The sequence below is a fragment of the Nelumbo lutea genome, chromosome 1 (assembly GCF_056320005.1).
Source record: "Nelumbo lutea isolate HS-2025 chromosome 1, American lotus-T2T, whole genome shotgun sequence".
In the NCBI taxonomy this organism is placed as follows: domain Eukaryota; kingdom Viridiplantae; phylum Streptophyta; class Magnoliopsida; order Proteales; family Nelumbonaceae; genus Nelumbo; species Nelumbo lutea.
The window spans coordinates 120,305,173-120,326,447 of NC_142684.1; the positions used below are offsets into that span (position 1 = coordinate 120,305,173).

The window sequence follows — 21,275 nt, forward strand, 5'->3', positions numbered from 1 at the left end:
TGGAATTTTTCTCTTCATTAGACAAAGTGACATTAAAATCACCACCAATAACCCAAGGATAAGACAGATTTCCCCTCACCTCAACCAGTTCCTCCCAGAACTTCTCCCGTAGATTTCGATCAGTAGGACCATATACATTTGTGACTTGACAAATATTTCCATCTACAAATTTAAGAACTAGGGAAACCGAAAAGTTTCCAATGTGAGAGGAGATCAAGCTACAAACAGAAGGATCCCACATACTCAACAGCCCCCCCTGCACTCCCTACTGCCAATATAGTTTTCCATCTGACCTCACTCTCCCCCCAAATGCTTCTAACTACTGCAGCCTCACACATTGTCCAACTTAGTTTCTTGCAACAGAATGACCTTTGACCTCGACTTCTTCAGGAACACACACTACAAGTCTTCTTCTACCTGAACCCAAGCCCCTTACATTCCAATATAAAAATTTTTCCTCCATTACAAATCATAGACACAAAATACAAATTAGCTTCTTAAACTTTTCTACCCCCCCCCCAAACCCCCTTCACTGCTGCCTGCCTTGTCATTTAAACCCTATGTTAGCCTCATCATTTCTCTGCTTCTCTTAGAATTATTCCCCCCTTTCTTTGCTACTACCTTCCCTCTCTCCAGGAGAATTCTTTGCTCAACTCCCTCCAGAAATTTGATTGTCTCCTCCATCCCCTCTATTGAAATCCCCAAATACTTACCCAAACCCAAAAGTTTTGACGATACCCAATAAGCACTAGAATTAACTGGTTGCTTGCCTCTCTGAAGCGATTGGTTCATCACCTTTCCACCATTCATATTCGGTTGCTCTACTAATCCAACACCCTCAGTTAGTTTAATGCCTCTTCTCACTTCCTCCTGAGCACTATGATGGCCTTGATCCTCTCCCCCGTCTTTGGACTGTAAACCTAAATCCACCACCGCAATCAGATCAGCCTCTGTCAGGGTACCTTCCACTCTTGACAAGGCTAGGTGATGAACTTCCGATTGAATTTCTTCCCCAAGAGAAGCAGCTGGCGGAGACAAAGAATTCGGAGAACAAGGTTGGAAAGCCAAAACTCCCTCGCAAGCCCTCAACTCCACCCACAGAGGAAACAAGCACTAATTTTGCATTCCTTGGCTGACCCTTGAACTTTTTGGAGGTTGGCTGGACCCCATAAGGTCCCTATATCTCGAACTACTGGGCTTCCTTCGACTAAGTGGATGCTTGGGCTCACTGTTAGCTTTGGACCTAGGCCCACAAACCGAAATAGGGGGAGCACCTTGACTAGGCTGGGAGTGAAGGAATAGGCCCATTAACTTCTAATAGATTCTCCTGTGCCAAGCACTTCTCGAGCTAGGAGTCTGTCGGTCTACCCTCTAGCTTTTTGGCGAAGAATCCTCCATGGGTGCCACGTGCATCTCGACAGGCATTGTTTAATCAAACTTTTTATTTCTTCAACTCCCAAAATCTGCCCACTTGCCCCAAATTTTGAATTTTGAAACCCACCCACTCCAAATTCTTCAGTCAACTCATCTGGACCCTCCACACCATCCAAGATCGGACGACTCGGGTTAGAGTTGAGCCTGTCACCATCTTCTCATACAACGGCCGCTGAAGAACTCGATAGAGCACAAAATTCCTGATCCAACTCCCCTGCGGTGGTCCGGGGTTAGACACTTTCACCGACATCTTCCAAGACCAACATTTTAGAATAGTCCACGAACCACTTTCCCCTCTTTCTGGAATCTCCCAACCCCCCCCATCTCCCCCTCTACATCTACAAACTATCGGCAATATTTCCGACCAGATTTGGACGGAAAACAAAGCTTCCCCCGCTGCAACTTCGACCTTGTTCGGAATGGAATCCCCCCTATGCACCTTTATTCTAACCCACTCACAAGTAGCAACGTCTGGAGGCGAATCGTCCGTCTCAATGAATCCCCCACAAACGTCTCTGATGGCTTTTATCACACTTGGACACCAAAGAAGAAGGGGAAGACCAAACGCCCTAACCCATATCAAATCCATATCCCCACCTTCAGAGAAAGGATCCGGGTAGAGGCATCCCACACTCGCACTCCACCAATCTAACAAGAGCGAATTCCTTCCCATATGCCAAGGTCCATTACGTAAGACCCACTCCGCTTCGGCTCTCGAAGGGTAGATGAACAAGAAAATGTCATCTACCATTTTCTTTACTCTAATTCCCCCCACCTCTCTCCACAATCTACTCACCCATGTCTCCACTTCACCAATCCCCACCCCCACCGAAATCATCCAACCAAACAGTTTCGCAAAAACTCTCTTCTTGCTTCCACCGCCTGTGACTCTGTGACAACAACCCATTTATCTTCATACTTTTTAACCTCCGTCAACCCAAAACCAGGCCAAGCTCCTGTCGACACCACTTTACTATAGGAAAAATTGGGCCTTGTCCTCGCATCTTTCTCCTCTATTCGATACCAGTTACTTTCTTCCCACCTCCCCTTCCCACCAGCAAATTTCTTGAGAGGAAAATAATGAAACATTTGGACCAGCAAAACCCAGAAACCGACTGAGAACAATCACCAATCACCCCAAAACCACTACTACAAACATAAATCCTTATAGAATGTGCTCAAGCAAGATTGTTTGTTCCATCTAGCTTAATTGTGGTCATACCAATCAAAACGAAATCTACCAAGCTAAGCCCGGAAACCGACACTTGCTTGAACTCACTTCCATATTGCTCCATTAATCAAACGAAAATAAAAAAACCAAAAATTTGGTCTTTATAAACTTACTTGAAGTCAAACCAGTACCAGATGTTTGAAAACTAGGGTTTCACTACATCCGGCTGTCGAGGAGAAAGAGAGAAGATGCAGCCGCTCCTACCAGAGCTTCCCAATCTCTTCCAAAACTGGACCACCCTCTTTTAGAAGTCAAAAGGCACCTCCCAAGCACAAAGCGCCACACCCAAAGCTTCACTTTTACCTATAACTTTGAAAATCTCTAGTCGGCTAGGGTTTTGGGCAAAAACAATACAGCATCACTTCTTAGCAGTTTCTGGCCAGAATTCAACTCTCCAAACCCTTAGCCAACTAGGCAAAAAGTCCTCTGAACTATAGACAACCCATCTCTCCATACACTCTCTTAATCGAAGGGTGTATGGGAAAAGAGAAAAAAGAAAAAGAAGGAAGAAGAAACCTGCTCCAATACCAAGATGTAAATCAGTCCTCTAAAACTGATATAAACTTGGTAAAATTTAGAGAGAAGAGAAGAAGAGAAATAGAGAACAGCAGCACAAAAGAAGAAGATGGAGAAAAGAAGAGGAAGAAGAAGAGTTCAAATATCTCTTCCCTCCCTTTTCTAATCCTTTTACTAAAATTCAATCTTAGGTTAATTACAAGTATGCCCTTAAGTGGGCAGCTGGCTAGGCAGTAACATAAAGAGAACTAACAAAAAAGAAATAGCAAGCCCATAAAGATAGGCCTATTAGCTAACAAAATGTAGAGAACACTGATGTGGACACCACGGCTGTGGTCCCCACTGTGTCCGTATGGCAGCACAGCATGTATTCTTTGTTAGTTATGTCAGTGTTAGTTGGTAGTTACTTCAGTTTGGTTGTTACAGCTTGTTATTATTAGTTTATTTGCCATGTAAGCATTAAGGGCAATTCTGCCTTTTTCTACAATTAGTAAACATATAAATATTAAGAGTGGGTCGGCAGATTAGTGAATCCGACCCTCTCTCTCCTTTTCTAAAACCCTTGTGTGCTTCTGCTTCTCCCTCTTTTCTCCTTTTCTTCTTCTTCTTTTCTCCATCTGAAACCCTTTTTACTTTTGGATTCAAGACTGATTGTAGTCTTGATCGACTACTCAAAAAAATAAAAAACATACTACAAGAAAAGATACTAGGGCCCATTCGGCCCAGTCTCTCTACAGCTATAATGAGAGAAATCAAGTGAACAACAAGGTAGAGGGTTACCTCAATCATGTTGGATTGGTTAGACATATTCGTATGCTATGTAAGCAGGCAATTAATGGATATGGGCGGATTGCTCTTCACCTCAGTTGTTTAGAGAATTCTTAAGTTGGGAACAAATATCCAAAACTAAATACTCAAGTTTTACAAATTTCAATGATTCACTATTTTAATATTGTCCTAAAGTCCACCAAAACTTTGTTAGAACCATTCATTACTAATGGAGAAAATACAGCCTTATACTTTAGTGCTTGAATTTGCATGTCAAATATTTCTATGGTGTGAAGAGGAGGGGTATCACTCTCATCAAGTCTAGCTTTTCTTCTTTTTTTTTTTATGAATCATCAAATCTAGTTTTTCAAACCTTCAGACTGCTTTAAAAGAAAAGCTGGTTCTGGAAGGTGAAATTGTTTAATTTAGCACTTTTAGGGAGCTGGTTCTGGAGATTTTCTAATGAACCATGGGAATTCTGGAGAAAAATATGGTTTCAGTAATGGGTGGGACACAGGTGGTTCACTTTTGTCTTATGGGTGCAGCATTTGGAAAGGCATTTACAGGGCTTATGGCTTATTCCCATTTCATCAAGGGTAATTTCTTATAAAGTTGGAAATGGAAGAACAAAGAAGGCTGAGGTTTTGGCTGGACCCTTGGCGTGGTGATACTGCTTTAAAAGAAAGGTATCCTTCCTTGTCTACTGTGACCGAAGATCTCTGACTTCTGTTGCTGATTACTTTGTACAGGAGGGTGACAGTTTAGTCTGATCTCCTGTTTTCAGGAGAAATTTCAATGTTTTTTGGGAGTAGAACCAGATGGTAGAACTCTTTTCTTTGCTGCAGAATCAGCACCCAGATTTGCAGTTTGAGGACTCTAGATGATGGAAGTGGGCAAAATCTGGTAGCTTCTCAGTCCAAACTTGCTACTTGGGTCTCCTCAGAGATGTAGAGCAGCCTTTCCCCTCCGAGGCCATTTGGAGAGTAGCAGCTCCTCTAAGAGTCAAGTTTTTCTCTTGGGTGGTTGCTAAGGAGAAGTGCCTTACCAAGGAGACGTTACTGAGAAGATGTTTTACTATACCAGACTTGCTTTGTCCTTCACTCCTTTGTGCAATATGGAAATTGAGTCTTCAAATCACCTTTTCATTCATTATAACTTCATGACAGTGGTTTGGCAGCATTTTCTCATGGCAATTAATCTAAGCTGGTGCTGGTCAGAGCCAGTAGAGGTGCTCAAGGTTGGGTTAACCACACCAGTACTACTGGTTTTTGCAACACCCCAATCCAAAACCGAACCAGTACCACCAGTTAACCAGCTGACCAGTTTGGTTCTTCAGTTTTTTATATTTATAACATATATTATAAATAAATATACTAGTATATATTATAAATAGATAATTAAAATATAATATATAATGCATATATAATTTATATATAATATATAGACAATATGTGACATATATTAAATATATATACTGGTCAGTTTGGTTAACAGCCGTTTTTTTCTAGATTAACCAAAAACCAAAACGGTCATTTGGTTTTCCAAAATTACCAAACTGATTGGCCCAGTTTTCTCAGTTTGGTTCAGTTTTTAAGTTTTTTTGTTTTTTTATGAGCACCCCTAGGAGTTAGTCTCTTGTTAACTGGGTGGAGAGTTCCATGCATGTCTAAAAAAGGAAAACAAGTGTGATATGTTATTCTGTCTGCAGTTTTGTAGGCTATTTGGTTGGAAAAAAACAATAGGGTCCTTGAGCAGAAAGCTAAGTCTGAGGCTGGGGTAATCAACTTTATGGTGGAAGAGCTTAGGAGCTGGTTGATCTTGTCTGATGTATTTTAAAGATGAAGTCTGAGGTTGGACTTTTTTGGGGGGTCCTAATACTGGTCATACTTGTATAGCTTCTCTTTGTATAGGACCTTATAATTTTGATAGTAATACAATACGATACCTTTTCAAAAAAAAAAACCTTCAGACTGGTGCAACCATTGGTCATCTATGTGCATTGCCAAACATCTCAGCTTTGCTGGATACAGACCTAATTCTCCCAGCTAAACAAGTTTAGGGCATGCACAAACATCTCACTTTTGCTGTACACAGCCAAACATCTTAGTTTAAGGGCCATTACCCAATGTTGGGCCCAGGCTCCCAGCTATCTGGGCTCTTGGGAGGGGTCGATTGGATACAGCCTAACCTTTGACTTCTTTGTTCTTTTTTTCCTTTTTTTCATATAGTGGTCATTCTCCGACTTGAAGCTGTGTCCTCATGCTTTGCCAGACTAAGATTTTACCATTACACCAAGCAATGGTCCCTATTATTTCCACATCAGCAGAAACTAGGAAAATATTGTAGGCTATAATTGACAGAAACATTTGTCAAACAAAATTACCCATAGGGGATCAGTGAAATGTAACATGCAGCCCAATTGAAATATGTTAGAAGAAAAAAACAACTGTAGAGAACATTGATGTGGGCCCCACTGCAGTGGTCCCCACTGTATTCGTAGGACAGCATGTGTAGTTATTTGTTTTAGTTATAGTAGTGTCAGTTTGTTAATTCAGTTGTTATTTATTTCAGCTTTTATTTACTTTATTTATCATGTAAGTACTAAGGGCAGATGTGTCCTTTCCATTATGTACTGAACATAACCTATAAATAATAAGAGAGTGGCGGCGGCAGATCTGTTAGAATCTGTCCCTCCTTTCAACCCCTTGTGTTCTCTTGTTTCTCTTCTACTCTTCCTCCTTTCTCTCACTTTTCTTTTGTTTTGTAAACCTAAAACCTATTTGGATTCAAGACTGATTACAGTCTTGATCTTCTACTTGGTATCAGAGCCTAGTCCAGCCGACCACATGAGGACTAGCTAGGGCTGGAAGCTTATGAAGAAGTATTCGGTGGCTGAATCTTGGAGATTACCAATAGAGGTTCGCAGCAGTTGAAGACTTGCCATGGCTTGCAGAGAGTTGGTACAGGAAGAAGCAGTGAAGGTTAGGGTTCAGGTATCCCTGGAAGGCAGTAAACCGAAATCCATAAGTTTTTTATTGAGTTTCAAAGAATGCAATCAGTCGAGATAGGTTGGACCTATCCGAACTGTTTTTTAGTTTGTTTCTAGGGTTTGACTGTTGGGCCGAACCCCCCCCCCTCTCTTAGAGGTGATTAGTTTTTAGGGTTTCATATTGCCCTACGACAAGTCCCACTTGTGCGAACTGCTTGGAGAGTGCAGCTGAGCACTTATTTCAGACCTACAGTTGAAACCCTAATTTTGCTCTCGCAGCAGTGGACCCCACAGTAGTGATTTCAGAAAATAGCATCTCAGATTGACAAGCTGCCTGGTATTGTGCATGCCGATTGATTTCAGATCAGATTTGAGTTGATTTCTTGCATATACTGTGATAGGCGATTGATTTCAGATCAGATTTGGGTTGTTTTCAGATCAGATTTCGGATCAGATCAGATTTGTGTTGATTTCAAATCAGATTTCAGACCTGCTTGTTTTACTCTGTTTTCTGGTATAGTGGCCCTAACAGTTTGTAGCCATTGATTCTTGATCAAAGATGGAGTTTAAAGATCAGGGAGAAAGTAGTTTTGGAAACAACAGTAATGGTGGCGTATCTGAAACCGGGTTTCAGATTACAACTTTGAGATTTGATGGGTCAAATTACTTGGAGTGGGCTCAATCAGCCATGATGGCTATTGGAGGAAGGGGAAAACTGGGTTACCTCTTGGGAGATGTGAAAGAACTTTCCAAGGAGGACCCAACATACACCAAGTGGGTTCAAGAGAACTATTTGGTTATGGCATGGCTGTGTAATTCTATGCAGCCACATATCAGCCAAAATTACTTGTGGGCAAAGACAGCCAAAGAGATATGGGATGCTGTGAAGGAAACCTATTCCCAACCCCTTAATGTTGCCAGAGCCTATGAACTGAAGTGTGAGGTGAACAACCTTAAACAAGGAGAGAAGCCAGTTTTTGTCTACTTCTCTACCTTGAAATCCTTGTGGCATGAAATTGACCATCTAAAGACCCTTGAGTGGGAGAGTCCCAAAGATGCACAGACTCACAAAAAGCAAGTCGAGACGAATAGGGTATTTGAGTTTCTGGCTGGTTTGAATTCAAAATATGGCATTGTGCGACAACAGATATTGACAAGAGATAGTGTGACCCTTTCTCAAGCATACTCCCTGGTGCATAGTGAAGAGACCAGGAGGAAAGTCATGATGCAGCCTCAGCCCTCTTTCCCAGCCTTGACAGCTATTAAACCTAAGCCAGGGGGTGATTCAGAAAGGGACCGGAAGAAAGATGATAAACAGGATCTGGTATGTGAACATTGCAAGAAACCCAAGCACACAAAAGATACTTGTTGGAAGCTACATCCTCACTTGGTCCCAGCAAAACTAAGAAATAAGAAGGGTAATGCTCATGTGGCCGTGAACACTGATTCAGCATCCTCATCAGGCACATCCCTAGAGACTTTAGCTGTTGTTCGGGCTGCCCTCATACAGTTGGAAAAGGAAGTTGGGAGTTCAACTCAGCCATCTCAGTCACCATCAGCTCCTGTCACATCTGCATTTGCACATTCAAGTACTCGAGCCTCGGCTTACCATGCTTCAGCTCCAGGTAATACTGACCACTATTGGGTAATAGATTCAGGTGCAACCAACCATATGACTAGCTTGCCATCATTGTTCACTTCTTATCACTTGTCCTCTAGCCGAAATAGAGTATCCATTGTTGATAGCTCTCTTGTTCCCATTTCGGGAAAAGAGGACATCAAGCTATCGGATACTATCTCTTTATCTTCTGTCTTGCATGTTCCTAAGCTTGATACTAACCTGCTTTCAGTTAGTAGTATTACCAAACACATGAACTGTTTAGTAACATTTTTCCCTGACCGATGTGTTTTTCAAGATTTGGAGACGAGGAAGGTGATTGGGACTGGCCGTGAGACAAACGGGATCTATCTGCTTGGAGAGAGTTCTCGTAGGGAGGAGTCAGTGGATAAGAAGTCTTTTGTTTCCCAGTCTGTGAATTCGGTTATGCTTTGGCATAACCGATTAGGTCATTTGTCTTTTAAGTCTTTGAAGAGTCTGTTTCCTACTTTATTTGAGTCTGTTAAGTTATCAAAGTTGAGGTGTGAGAGTTGTGAGTTTGCCAAACATTGTAGAACCTCTTATTCTTTAAGTAATAAAACGAGTAAATCCTCTTTTGATATTGTGCATACTGATGTTTGGGGGCCATATCATATCTCTTCTATGGGTGGGTACAGATATTTTCTACTGTTTGTTGATGACCATACCCGCTTTTCTTGGGTCTATCTTATGCGTTCTCGGGATGAGGTTCCTACTCTAACCCAATCACTCAGTTTGGGGCCAAAATCAAAGTCCTTAGATCTGATAATGCAAAGGAATACTTTGCTCAACCATTGACCTCCTACCTTCTTAGCCATGGAGTTATTCACCAGAGCACTTACCCTTATACACCACAGCAAAACGGCGTTGCCGAAAGGAAGAATAGGCATATCTTGGAGGTGGCTAGAAGCATTATGTTTACCTCCAATGTACCTATTCGCTTATGGGGTGATGCTATCCTCACAGCAGTCTATCTCATTAATCGAGTTCCTTCCCGGGTTCTTAATATGAGAACCCTTTTTTCCCTTCTATATCCAGACGAGGAGTTGTTCATTGTTCCCCTTAAAACCTTTGGTTGTACCTGTTTCGTTCAGCTTCTCGGGCCTCATCATTCCAAGTTTGAACCTAAGGCCTCCAAATGCATTTTCCTCGGTTATGCACAAACTCAAAAGGGTTATTACTGCTATGATCCGGTTTCAGGGAAACGATTTGTCTCCATGGATGTCACCTTCTTTGAGGAGACACCCTATTATCCTAGGATTTCTCCTCAAGGGGAGAGCAGTGAGAGTGGGGTTGTTTTGAGTTTCTTTCCTAAGGGGGAGAGCAGTGAGAGTGGAAGTGGGGCTGGTAGAAGTGGGGTTATTCCTTTACTTATTCCACTAGGTAATGAAGGTTGTAGTGGTGAGGGTGGTCAGAGGGAGCCGGAGTTGAGAGTCTATCACAAGCAATGCAGGCAGGTTGATCCTAGTCATCGACAGTCCCGGCCAGCTCCAGATCCAGAACCTACTGAGACACCTCCCACTATTGCTACTTCCCCTCTTGCGGATGACCTTGACCTCCCTATTGCCATTCGCAAAGGGAAATGACATTGCACCACTTCTACAGCTCACAGCATCTCACAGTTCTTATCCTATGGTCATCTATCTCCATCTTACCGGTCCTATCTCACTTCCATTGCCGATGTCCCTATTCCAAGAACAATGCAAGAAACCTTATCAGTTCCATAATGGAAAGATGCAATGCAAGTCGAAATGGATGCCCTGTTGAAGAATAACACTTGGGCACCGGTTGACCCACCAAAAGGAAAGAAACCGGTGGGATGCAGATGGGTGTTCACTGTGAAGCATAATACTGATGGCTCTATTGAAAGGTACAAACCCGGCTGGTTGCAAAGGGGTTCACTCAGACTTATAGTATAGACTACTTGGAGACCTTTACCCCAGTAGCCAAGATGACCACCAACCGAGTTCTGTTATCCCTTGCAGCAAATCACTCTTGGCCCTTGTTTCAGATGGATGTTAAAAATGCCTTTCTGATGGAGACTTACAGGAAGAGGTCTACATGCAGTTGCCTCCTGGATTCTATGATACAGAGACATGTAAGAAGGTTTGCTGATTGAACAAGGCATTGTATGGTTTGAAGCAGTCACCTAGAGCTTGGTTTGATAGATTCAGATTAGCCCTTGGAAAGTTTGGTTATGTACAGGCCCAGTCAGATCATACACTATTCATCAAGAGGGTGGAGTCCTCTCTGACACTACTTGCAGTATATGTTGATGATATTGTGGTGACAGGAAATGACAGCCATGAGATTGAGTCCCTCAAACAGCTCCTTCATCAAGAGTTTGAGGTGAAAGATCTTGGTGCACTACGGTACTTTTTGGGTATTGAGGTTGCTAGGTCCAAGCAGGGGATTTTTATCTCTCAAAGAAAATATGTTCTAGATCTGTTGGCGGAAACTGGAAAGTTGGGTGTTAAGCCGATACACCCATCGAACAAAATCACAAGATTAGTGCAGAGGGCGGGGAGCCTCTTGAAGACAAAGTTATGTTCCAACGGTTGGTTGGAAAACTCCTATATCTCCGCCTCACTCGGCCAGATATCAGCTATGTAGTTAGTGTTGTTAGCCAGTACATGCACTCCCCTAGAACTTCTCATCTTCTTGCGGCAGAGAGAATATTAGCATACTTGAAGAGATGTCCGGGTAGAGGTATACTGCTCAAGAACAATAATCACATGAGGGTGGAAGTCTATACAAATGCCGATTGGGTTGGGAGTGTTGATGACAGAAGGTCTACCTCAAGATATTGTGCCCTTGTGGAAGGTAACCTTGTCTCTTGGAGGAGTAAGAAGCAGAGTGTTGTTTCCCGCTCCAGTGCTGAAGCGGAATACAGGTCAATGGCTAATGGAGTAGCTGAAATCTTATGGCTGAGGTCACTACTTGAAGAGTTGGGTATTGACTATGAAAGGTCCCTAATGTTGTATTGTGATAATCAAGCAGCTATTAATATAGCCCACAACCCAGTGCAGCATGACAGAACTAAACATATCGAAGTTGATCGACATTTTGTGCAAGAGAAGGCCACATCACAAGAAGTGTGTCTTCCGTACATCACATCTAATATGCAGCTCGCGGATATCCTCACCAAGGTTGTACCAAGGAAGAAGTTAGAGACAGATGTATCCAAGTTGGGAATGATAGATATCTACTCCCAACTTGAGGGGGAGTGTAGAGAACACTGATGTGGGCCCCACTGCAGTGGTCCCCACTGTGTTCGTAGGACAGCATGTGTAGTTATTTGTTTCAGTTATAGTAGTGTCAGTTTGAGTCAGTTTGTTAATTCAGTTGTTATTTATTTCAGCTTTTATTTACTTTATTTATCATGTAAGTACTAAGGGCAGATGTGTCCTTTCCATTATGTATTGAACATAACCTATAAATAATAAGAGAGTGGCGGCGGCAGATCTGTTAGAATCTGTCCCTCCTTTCAACCCCTTGTGTTCTCCTATTTCTCTTCTATTCTTCCGCCTTTCTCTCACTTTTCTTTTGCTTTGTAAACCTAAAACCTATTCGGATTCAAGACTGATTATAGTCTTGATCTTCTACTACAACTATAAAATGTAATTGAAAAACCAGTGCTTATGTAGAGTTGTTTTAAACAATAACAAATCACCAACTTCATTAATGAGTTAAAATGTGAATACAAATAAAACAGAGTGTCATTAGAATCCCAAACAGAAAGGATAAGGGATAAAACAATTCTGCATAAGCAGAATTCCTTTGCACAAAAAATTCAACTACATGAATATGATGATACCTTGTAAGATATGAGTACCCAATCAGGATAACAGTAATTATATGATGAGACATCATTATACTGAAATCCTTTCTTCGAGTCTCCCATGTAAGAAGGGCTGCAATGCTGTAGAGGTAGAACCCGCATTGGCACATGTATAAAAGCTTCAAGGGAAATCTAAACAAGGAAATGGGTAGACTCGGTAAGACAATGTTAGAAGACTATGTCAAAAAATGATCTTAGAAATTAAATTCACATAAACTATCTGAGACAAAACATCTATAGTGGAAAATCAGCCAAAGAATGTAGAATTAATTGTTTGATGCAAATTATTCAACAAAGAAAGAAATTGAAATAGCTAAAATGATAAAAAGACAAAAAGGAAAAATTCTCAACTTTTACATGATCCAAGACATTAAGAGGAAAGACTAAGTTAGATGGAAGGATTATTAAGAATTTAGAATAACATAATTTTTTTTTATAAATGGAATAACATAATGTTTGGGTCTTGAACTCTTCATACAGCAAAGGTGAAGGACCACGGATGTCATACCACTTTATCAGGGAGTCTAGATCATTGGCATTCAGAGTGACAGCCCTACACTAGTAGTCTGTTTGGTTTGTGGTCAGAATTGAAATCAGAATCGCCTATTCCCCTGACCTGTTTGGTTCAAATGGGAATCGAGATCAGATTCTATAAGATATTCAAGACTCTCAATGAGGGTTGGTGTCAGGTAAAGATAGATAAAGTTTTTTCTTCTTTTGGGGGGAGTGTTAAGTCACTTTTTTTCTTTTTCCGGTTTGAATGAGATTCTCATTACCAAGCGGGGAGGCTGGAATGGGCATTCCCTCAAATGGGAGAATGCCAATCTGCCAGGAATGGAAATCGGATGCGGAACCCCATTCCGCCCCCAACCAATTGGCTGAAATTGGAATAGGCCATTCTGGTTCCGATTCCAAGCACCAATTCCCATGAACCAAATGGACCCTAAGATTGACAAACAAGATTGCTAGTTGCAGCTGGAGATAATGGAGTTCTCTTTAAGGTCACTTGCCTTTGGTTACATTCATTATGTTGGGCAATGCTGTATTTTTTTTTTTTTTGATGAATGAGTAAAGAGATTTATTAATCAGAAAATATAAAGTTACAAGTATCCCAAGGAGAGGCACAAGGTGGAACCTCTCCTAAGAAAAAACAGTATTATAAAAACAACTACAACTAGAACAAGTCACGGACTAGCCCAATAAAGACAGTCCTGAGAAGCCCCTTGTTTGGCTAATGAATCAGCTACAGCATTTGCCGATCTACCCACCCACTGAACACTAGCTCTCATATTGCTGGTTAGCCATTTCACTTTTTTGAACAAATCTCTACAACCCCATGTGACAGACTCCGGGTTCAAGAGCCACCCCACCACCACCTGAGAATCACCTTCAATTATTAAGTTCTCCACCCCCAGCTAGTTGGCAATCTGAATTCCTTGGATAGCAGCTAGCACTTCTGCCCTTGTGGAGTCGCCCATTCCCACTGGTACTGAAAATAAGGAAATAATATTGCTGTCCTTATTCCTTAGGACCCCTCCTATACCAGAAGGCCCTGGGTTACCTGGCTCCTCCCATCAAAGTTCAGTTTAATGACACCCTCAGGAGGGGGTGTCCAGTCTACAACCCTTCTGTTCTTCCTAGTAGAGGTATTGGCCACTACTAGACAGTTCCTCCACAGATCATTGAAAGTAAAATCAGCAAAACTGTTTAATGTTTTCAGCCAAAAAATTGCCCTTGTCAGAGTGCAATCCTTTACTTCAGAGAGACTTCTTTCCTTTCCTAGGAAAATTCTGGCAATCCTTTACAACAGCAAAACTGTTGTGCAATGCCGTATGTTTGGTCACTTTGGTGTCATTTTGCTTAAAGAGAAAAAGGGTTCACTGCATGGATGATGCAACTTAGAATCTAAGAAGAATCTCAAAGGAAAACTGAATGGATTGCTTAGGTTTTATTTTTTCTCTTTTTTGCAAGCTATGGGGTTTGAAACTGACAATAACATTCAAATCCCATCTTGGCTGCTACTACTGCAAGGGTAAAGTCTGCAATTAACTAAAACTGAAAGGTTATAATATTCATCAGGCAAAGAGCCCAACAACAATTCAGGTTCAAAGTATCGATACACCCCAATTCACCAGAAGGGGGGTATCAGTACTTTATACATAGTGGAAGCTTTTTTTAGATTTTTTTTCAAAAATAGGTTAGTAGGTAGGTAGGTCTTAGGCCTGTCTACCCCCTGAAATAGATTAAAAGGCCAAAAGCTCTGTATTTCTTGTTTCAGATCCCCACTAATACGATATGATACACCCAATATGGGACAATCGTGTCAAAATTTTGAACCTTGACGACCATAAATGTGAGCATGTAGAGTGTTGAATTGGTCCGGTTTGTTTTTTATTTAGTTAGGAAGTTGTTGGGCTTTAGGTCCATTAGTTTATTTTTTTCTAAGTTGTGACTGTTCAGCTATATTAGTAGCCGCCCTACTAAGGGCATCCTTGTAATATCTCATCTTTTAAGTTAAGTATAAATATAATGAGAGGTAGGCGGCTAGGGTTAATTTTACAATCCCGGTTGACTTCCTACTCTTTTCTTCTTCTCCTTTCTTCTCTACTGCTGAAATCTTCAACTTCCCCCTCTTTCCTTTCACAAGAAACTCAACTAAATCTGCAATTAGTGATTTCTACTTGGTATCAGAGCGAGCCGAAGGTTCCTTGAAGTTGTTCTCTCATGCAGCCCTAGATCGGCCGACTGCATGGTGATTTAAGAGGTTGATCGAAGCTCTCAGGTAAGCCTAGTTTTTGGTGAAAGAATGGTAGGATCCATCTAATGGACGCCATAAAGGTTGCGGAATGGGTGGGCGAATTTCAAAAATTTTCCTACCTTCTCCCAACTGGGAATCATATTCCCTAAATTTAGAATACAATATTCAAGGATCCTACTTGAACCATACTCAAACCAGATCTGTACCAAAAGACAAATGGGAGGAATATACCTGATCCGGAGAAGCACTATCTCCCAAAGTTGGTGTTCACGCCCAAAGAATGCTCCAAGATCCGTTCCTGTTGAAGATGACACAACTGTGGATGGAACAGAACCAGCAGGGTGCGTCCTACACACTGGATCCTTCGCAAGTATCCTCTGGAAGCACTAAACACTGAATCTATTTCAGTCTTTCTTGCAAGATTGATGTCAAGAACAGATTTCTTGACTTTCTTTTCTACAAAGATCTAATCTTGCAAAAGAGATGGCGGCTACAGGAGGAGAACTCTAAAGGCGAAAAGGCTGAACTGCCTTTTTTTTCTTTTTCTGGAGTATGAGATCTGATCTCAATTCGCAGGAACCTTTCTTGCGATTTTTCTTGATTCGAAATCTGTTGTATTTCTCTCCTTTTTGGTTAGGGTTTCTCCTCCTTTCTTCTTGATTAAGAAACCTCCTAATTAGGAGTTATCCCAATCCAAATCAGTATTTGGATAGGGGATAATCTTAATCCTATCTGCAGATAAAGTTAGCTTACTCCTGATCTTATCAGGAGGTTACCAGATTCAAATCTAATTTGAATTTGGTCTCCAAGAGTGGATAAGGCTAAAGGCCCAATCCTTTTACTAACATTAATCTCAAATTCGCCCCAAGGATGGGTGATCATATCAGCCCACCTCGAAATGGGCTTCTGGCCCATTAAGTGTTCAGTGTCTAATTACTTTCCAATCTACTGCCCAGTTGGGCTTCTTTGTATGGCGTGGGACCCAAGCATTGATCTACACACCAGCCACATGGGTTCGGCCCAGCCTTTAATACAAGGCCCAGCCGAATTCACTGAAAAACTCAATGAACCCCTTGAATCCATCATATGGACCCTATGGGCCCAACACTTACATTAAGTGGTCCCTGGGCCAAGCCATCTTATAAAAACCTAGGGACTGTGGGCAGGTGCAAGATTAGCCCATCAGGTATTATCCTCAATGGTCTTACACTTAACCTCTCAGCCCTTAATGATCAAGCACTGCCCGACAAGAGAGGACATCTCCCTCGGCTGCAAGGAACAGTGCCGCACTCTCCTCTCACATGGATCCCGGGAATTAAAACCATTTGCAAACAATTTGAAACCGTACATATATATATAAATATATTAATTTTGCAAAACAAAATTCCAACGATTGAAATCAACTGCCGGCAGTTTGGTTTCCATCAGAGAGAGTGCATTCCCGATCATTACCCTTTGTCCGACAAAGTGGCTGATTCTCACTATGATCACCCACTTAGATGAATTCTCAAACTGCCCCAACATACCCAGGTTTTGATCCCTGCTAAGGATCTCACTGATTGGCATATCAAAGGTAGCCTGATCCAACACCTAGTGAAGTATCATAATCGAGTCTAGGGGTCAGGTGTAACTTTCCAGTTTTGCCCATCTATCTCCAAGGTCCAGGGCAATATTGGAAATCTGGTCCGGTTCAAGGATTCAAGTAATCCCATACTGCATGTGCCTCGGGTCTTACCCTGGTGGCTGAGACAGGCCATCCCAACACTTAGTGGCACACCAGTATCAGCCTTGGCAGGATAAATCTCCCCAGACTTATCCAACGGCTGTGAACATTTAAAACTAACACGAGTCTCTATAAATGTCCAGTTTTAGGGTTTTACACAGAATTAAACCAAATAACATGAATCAAACATGCACTTTAATTATTTCCACTAAATAACAAAAATACATCAAATCATATTGAAGCTAAGGGCATACAAAAACTGTCTAACATTTGGATCTTTTTGTGGATCTGTGTGCCCTGTAGCTGGTCTACGGTTTCTCATCAAAATCAGGAAAAACTGGAGAAAGGGGAAGAGTCCTATTTCTGTTGGACTCTTCAATCTTGACCTAGGAAGTGGCGCTCTAATTTTTTAAGGTTCCTTGGAGTTTTTTGTAAGGGGCGATTCAAGTCCTGCCAAATTTGGAGGCTTCTAGAGAGAGTGGCTACCTCTTCTCTCTTCTCTCGTCCCACAGAAAAGGAACCTTATGTGGGAAGAAAGTTTAGGACACCAGAAAGGTGTTGTTGGTTCCAAAAAGTGTTTTGTTTGATCTCGTTGCAAATTTCAGTTATTTTCTTTACATTTTTTGAGAAGCATGGAGGGCCACGGAGTTGAAAATAAGCCCGGAAGTGAAATGGAACCAGTGGGAGGAGGTGCTGGAGACCCTTTTGGGGTTGGGACCATTACTATAGTTAGGTTGGATGGTGCAAATTACTTAGAATGGTCACAATCTGCAAATATTGCCATTGGTGCTCGTGGGAAATTAGGGTATATCACTAGTGAAGAGGTGAAACCCGAAACTAGCAACTCCCGATGGGTACAGGAGAATTATATGGTGATGACTTAGTTGTGTAATTCCATGTTGCCCCATATAAGTAAAAATATTTTATGGGCAAATACAGCTAAGGAAATATGGGATAGGGTTGCAAAAACCTATTCACAGAGGGAAAATGTTGCTAGGGCTTATCAGTTGAGAAATCAGATTATTTCTACAAGGCAGGGAGATAGATTTGTTGCAGCCTATTTTTCAGCCCTTAAAACCCTGTGGCAGGAGATTGACCATTTAGGGACATTTGCTTGGGAAACCACTAAGGATGCAACTACCTATCAAAAACATCTAGAGAAGTATAGGGTGTTTGAATTTCTTGCTGGCATTAATCCTGAATATGATATTGCACGACAGCACCTTCTTTCCAGGGACAGTGTTGCTCTCTCCCAGGCATATGCCTTCGTGTCAGGGGAGGAGTGTAGGAGAGATGTGATGATGAAAAACCTTATTCCTGATCAGTCTGCCATGGTAAGTGTTGTGAAACCTAAACAAAGTGGAGATCGGGGTGGCAGCGAAATCAAGAAGATAAAAGAGATTTGATCTGTGACTACTATAAGAAGAGCCTAAACACACAAGAGATACTTGTTGGAAGCTTGACCCACATCTTGTGCCGACTAGATTGAAAAATAAGAAGGGAAATGCACACATGGCAGTTACTAGTGACATTCCAGCCCTACTACAGCTACTCTGGAGTCTGTTGTAGCTGCTATAGTAAGGGCCGAACTTGAGAGGTATGGGTTACTTCTGAACCAGCAAGACACAGCCAGTTTCAATTCAGCCGCAAGCGGACAGCAAGGTACAGGTGGCACTGGTGGAGTCCACTCTACTTCCTTTGCTCACACAGGTAGTTCGCACGTCACTGCAAATTATGTTTCTACTTCAGGTAAGGAGGGACCTCCTTGGATTATAGATTCTGGAGCCTCATAGCACATGACCCAGAGCTCTACTATTTTTTCAACTTACCAGCTCTGTTCTGGCAGAGATAGGGTCTCCATAGCTGATGGATCCCATGTTCCTATTGCTTGGAAGGGATCTGTCAAGATTAGTGATTCTATTTCTCTACGCTCTGTCCTTCATGTTCCCAGATTGAGCACTAATTTGTTATCTGTTAGTAGTTTGACTAAAAACCTGAACTGCTCAGTAATGTTTTCTCCTGGTCATTGTATTTTGCAGGATCTGGATTCAAAGAGAACGATTGGGAGTGATCTTGAAGTGAATGGAATCTACCTCCTGGATGTACTTCCTCCTCATCAGAGTCATCATGTCAACAGGGATAGTGAGTCGGGGTCTGTGGGTCAAATTATGATTTAGCATAATCATTTGGGCCATTTACCTTTTTCTTCTTTGAGTTCTTTATTTCCAAAACTTTTTGAGTCTATTAGTTTGTCAAATCTGGAGTGTGAAGGTTGTCAACTTTGAAAGCATTGTAGGCATTCATTTAAACCTAGTAATAAAAGATGTTATTCTTTTGATGTTATTCATTCGGATGTGTGGGGCCCTTACCATGTTCCTTCTATGGGAGGCTATCGTTATTTTCTCTTATTTGTGGATGCTTTCTCACAATACTCTTGGATTTACCTGATGAGATCCCGCGATGAAGTACCATCCTTGGTGAGGCAATTTCATCAGATGGTAATAACACAATTTGGAACAAGAATAAAGGTGTTCAGATCCGACAATGCCAGGGAATATTTTGAAAGATACCTTGCCTCATATCTGTTAGAATATGATTTTGTCCATCAGAGCAGTTGTCCCTACAGTCTACAGCAGAATGGTGTTGTAGAAAGGAAGAACAGACACATTGTTGAGATTGCAAGAAGCATGATGATCACATCTACAGTTCCAGTTCGGTTTTGGGGTGATGCAATTCTCACAACAGTATATCTGATTAACAGGGTGCCCTCTCGTATACTTGGATTCAGCACCCCATTCAGTCTCCTTTTTCCTCAAGGGGAGATGTTTCATATTCCTCTCAAGGTGTTTAGGTGTGTCTGCTTTGCACATATCCTTGGTCCTCACCACTCGAAGCTTGATCCCAAGGCAAAGAAGTGTATCTTCCTTGGATATGCAGAGAATCAAAAAGGGTATTGCTGCTATGATCCAGTCTTTGGAAGCTGGTATGTTACCATGGATGTCACCTTTTTTGAATCCACGTACTTCTTCTCAAAGAATCCTTCTCAGGGGGAGTGTTTTGGAGAAGTGAGTCAGCAATCTATTCATCTCCCAGTTCCAGTTCCTGTGTCTACTCCTGTGCTTGACCACCACCCTGTGTCACCTACCTTGCCACCTCCTTTGCGTTTTGCTTCTCAACATTACTTACGACAGAGACTTCACAAGGAGGTTGATTCCACTACAGCAGAACTCAGGTATTCCTCTTGGTCCCGCTACTATTTCAGTTCCCATTGATCCTACTAACACTGTTACAGATAACCTTGATCTCCTTATTGCTCTCAGAAAAGGGTAGAGAAAGTATACTACTCATTTTATTTCACAGTACTTATCCTACAGTGGACTTTCTCCTTCCTACCGTGTTTTTCTTTCCTCTCTTGATTCAGTGTCTATCCCAAGGGTGTTAGTGAGGCTCTCTCCAAACCTGAGTGAAAGACAGCTATGCAAGAAGAGATGGCAGCTTTGATTAAGAATCAGATATGGGACATTGTGGATCTACCAGAAGGCAAGGAGACAGTTGGATGCAGATGGGTTTACACAGTAAAATATAAGGCAGATGGAAGTATAGAAAGGTACAAGGCAAGACTTGTTGCAAAAGGGTACACACAGACCTATGGCATTGATTACTTAGAGACCTTTGCACCAGTTGCAAAGATGACCTCTGTTCGAATACTTCTTTCCCTTGTTGCCTCATACTCTTGGCCCTTGTTTCAACTTGATGTGAATAATGCTTTCCTAAATGGGGATCTGCAAGAAGAAGTGTATATGGATCTTCCTGTTGGCTTTTACAATGATACTGAAAAGAAAAAGGTATGTAGGCTTAAGAAGTCACTTTATGGCTTGAAATAATCTCCCAGAGCATGGTTTGACAAATTTAGAAAGGCCTTGATTGCTTTTGGCTACACTCAGACTCAATCCGATCACACCTTGTTTGTGAAGCGAAGGGGATCTTTGGTGTCAATCCTAATTGTTTATGTGGATGATATTGTTGTCACCGGGAATGATCTGAGTGAGATTGATGATCTGAAAAAGAACCTACATAAAGAATTTGAAATTAAGGATCTTGAAGAACTGAGATACTTCTTAGGCATTGAAATTGCAAGATCAAAATATGGAATTTTTATCTCTCAAAGGAAATATGTCTTGGATCTTCTTCAAGAGACAGGGAAGCTTGGAACAGAGGCAATCAACACCCCTATTGATCAAAACCATAAAATCAATGCATCAGAAGGTGAACCAGTAAAGGACATTGGGAGATATCAGAGACTTGTGGGTCGGCTGCTATACTTGTGTATGACAAGACCAGACATTTCCTATCCAGTAAGTATAGTAAGTCAATACATG

At 41.7% G+C, this 21,275-nt stretch overlaps 1 protein-coding gene across 1 annotated transcript in view; it reads right to left on the minus strand.

Moving 5' to 3' along the window:
- Nucleotides 1-21,275, minus strand: part of LOC148877144 (ceramide synthase LOH2-like) — a 48,504-nt gene that overhangs the window by 19,772 nt on the left and 7,457 nt on the right. The window contains exon 3 of the mRNA XM_088981830.1: nt 12,392-12,547. Within this exon, the coding sequence (XP_088837956.1) occupies nt 12,392-12,547 (156 nt within the window). The remainder of the gene's footprint in view (nt 1-12,391; nt 12,548-21,275) is intronic.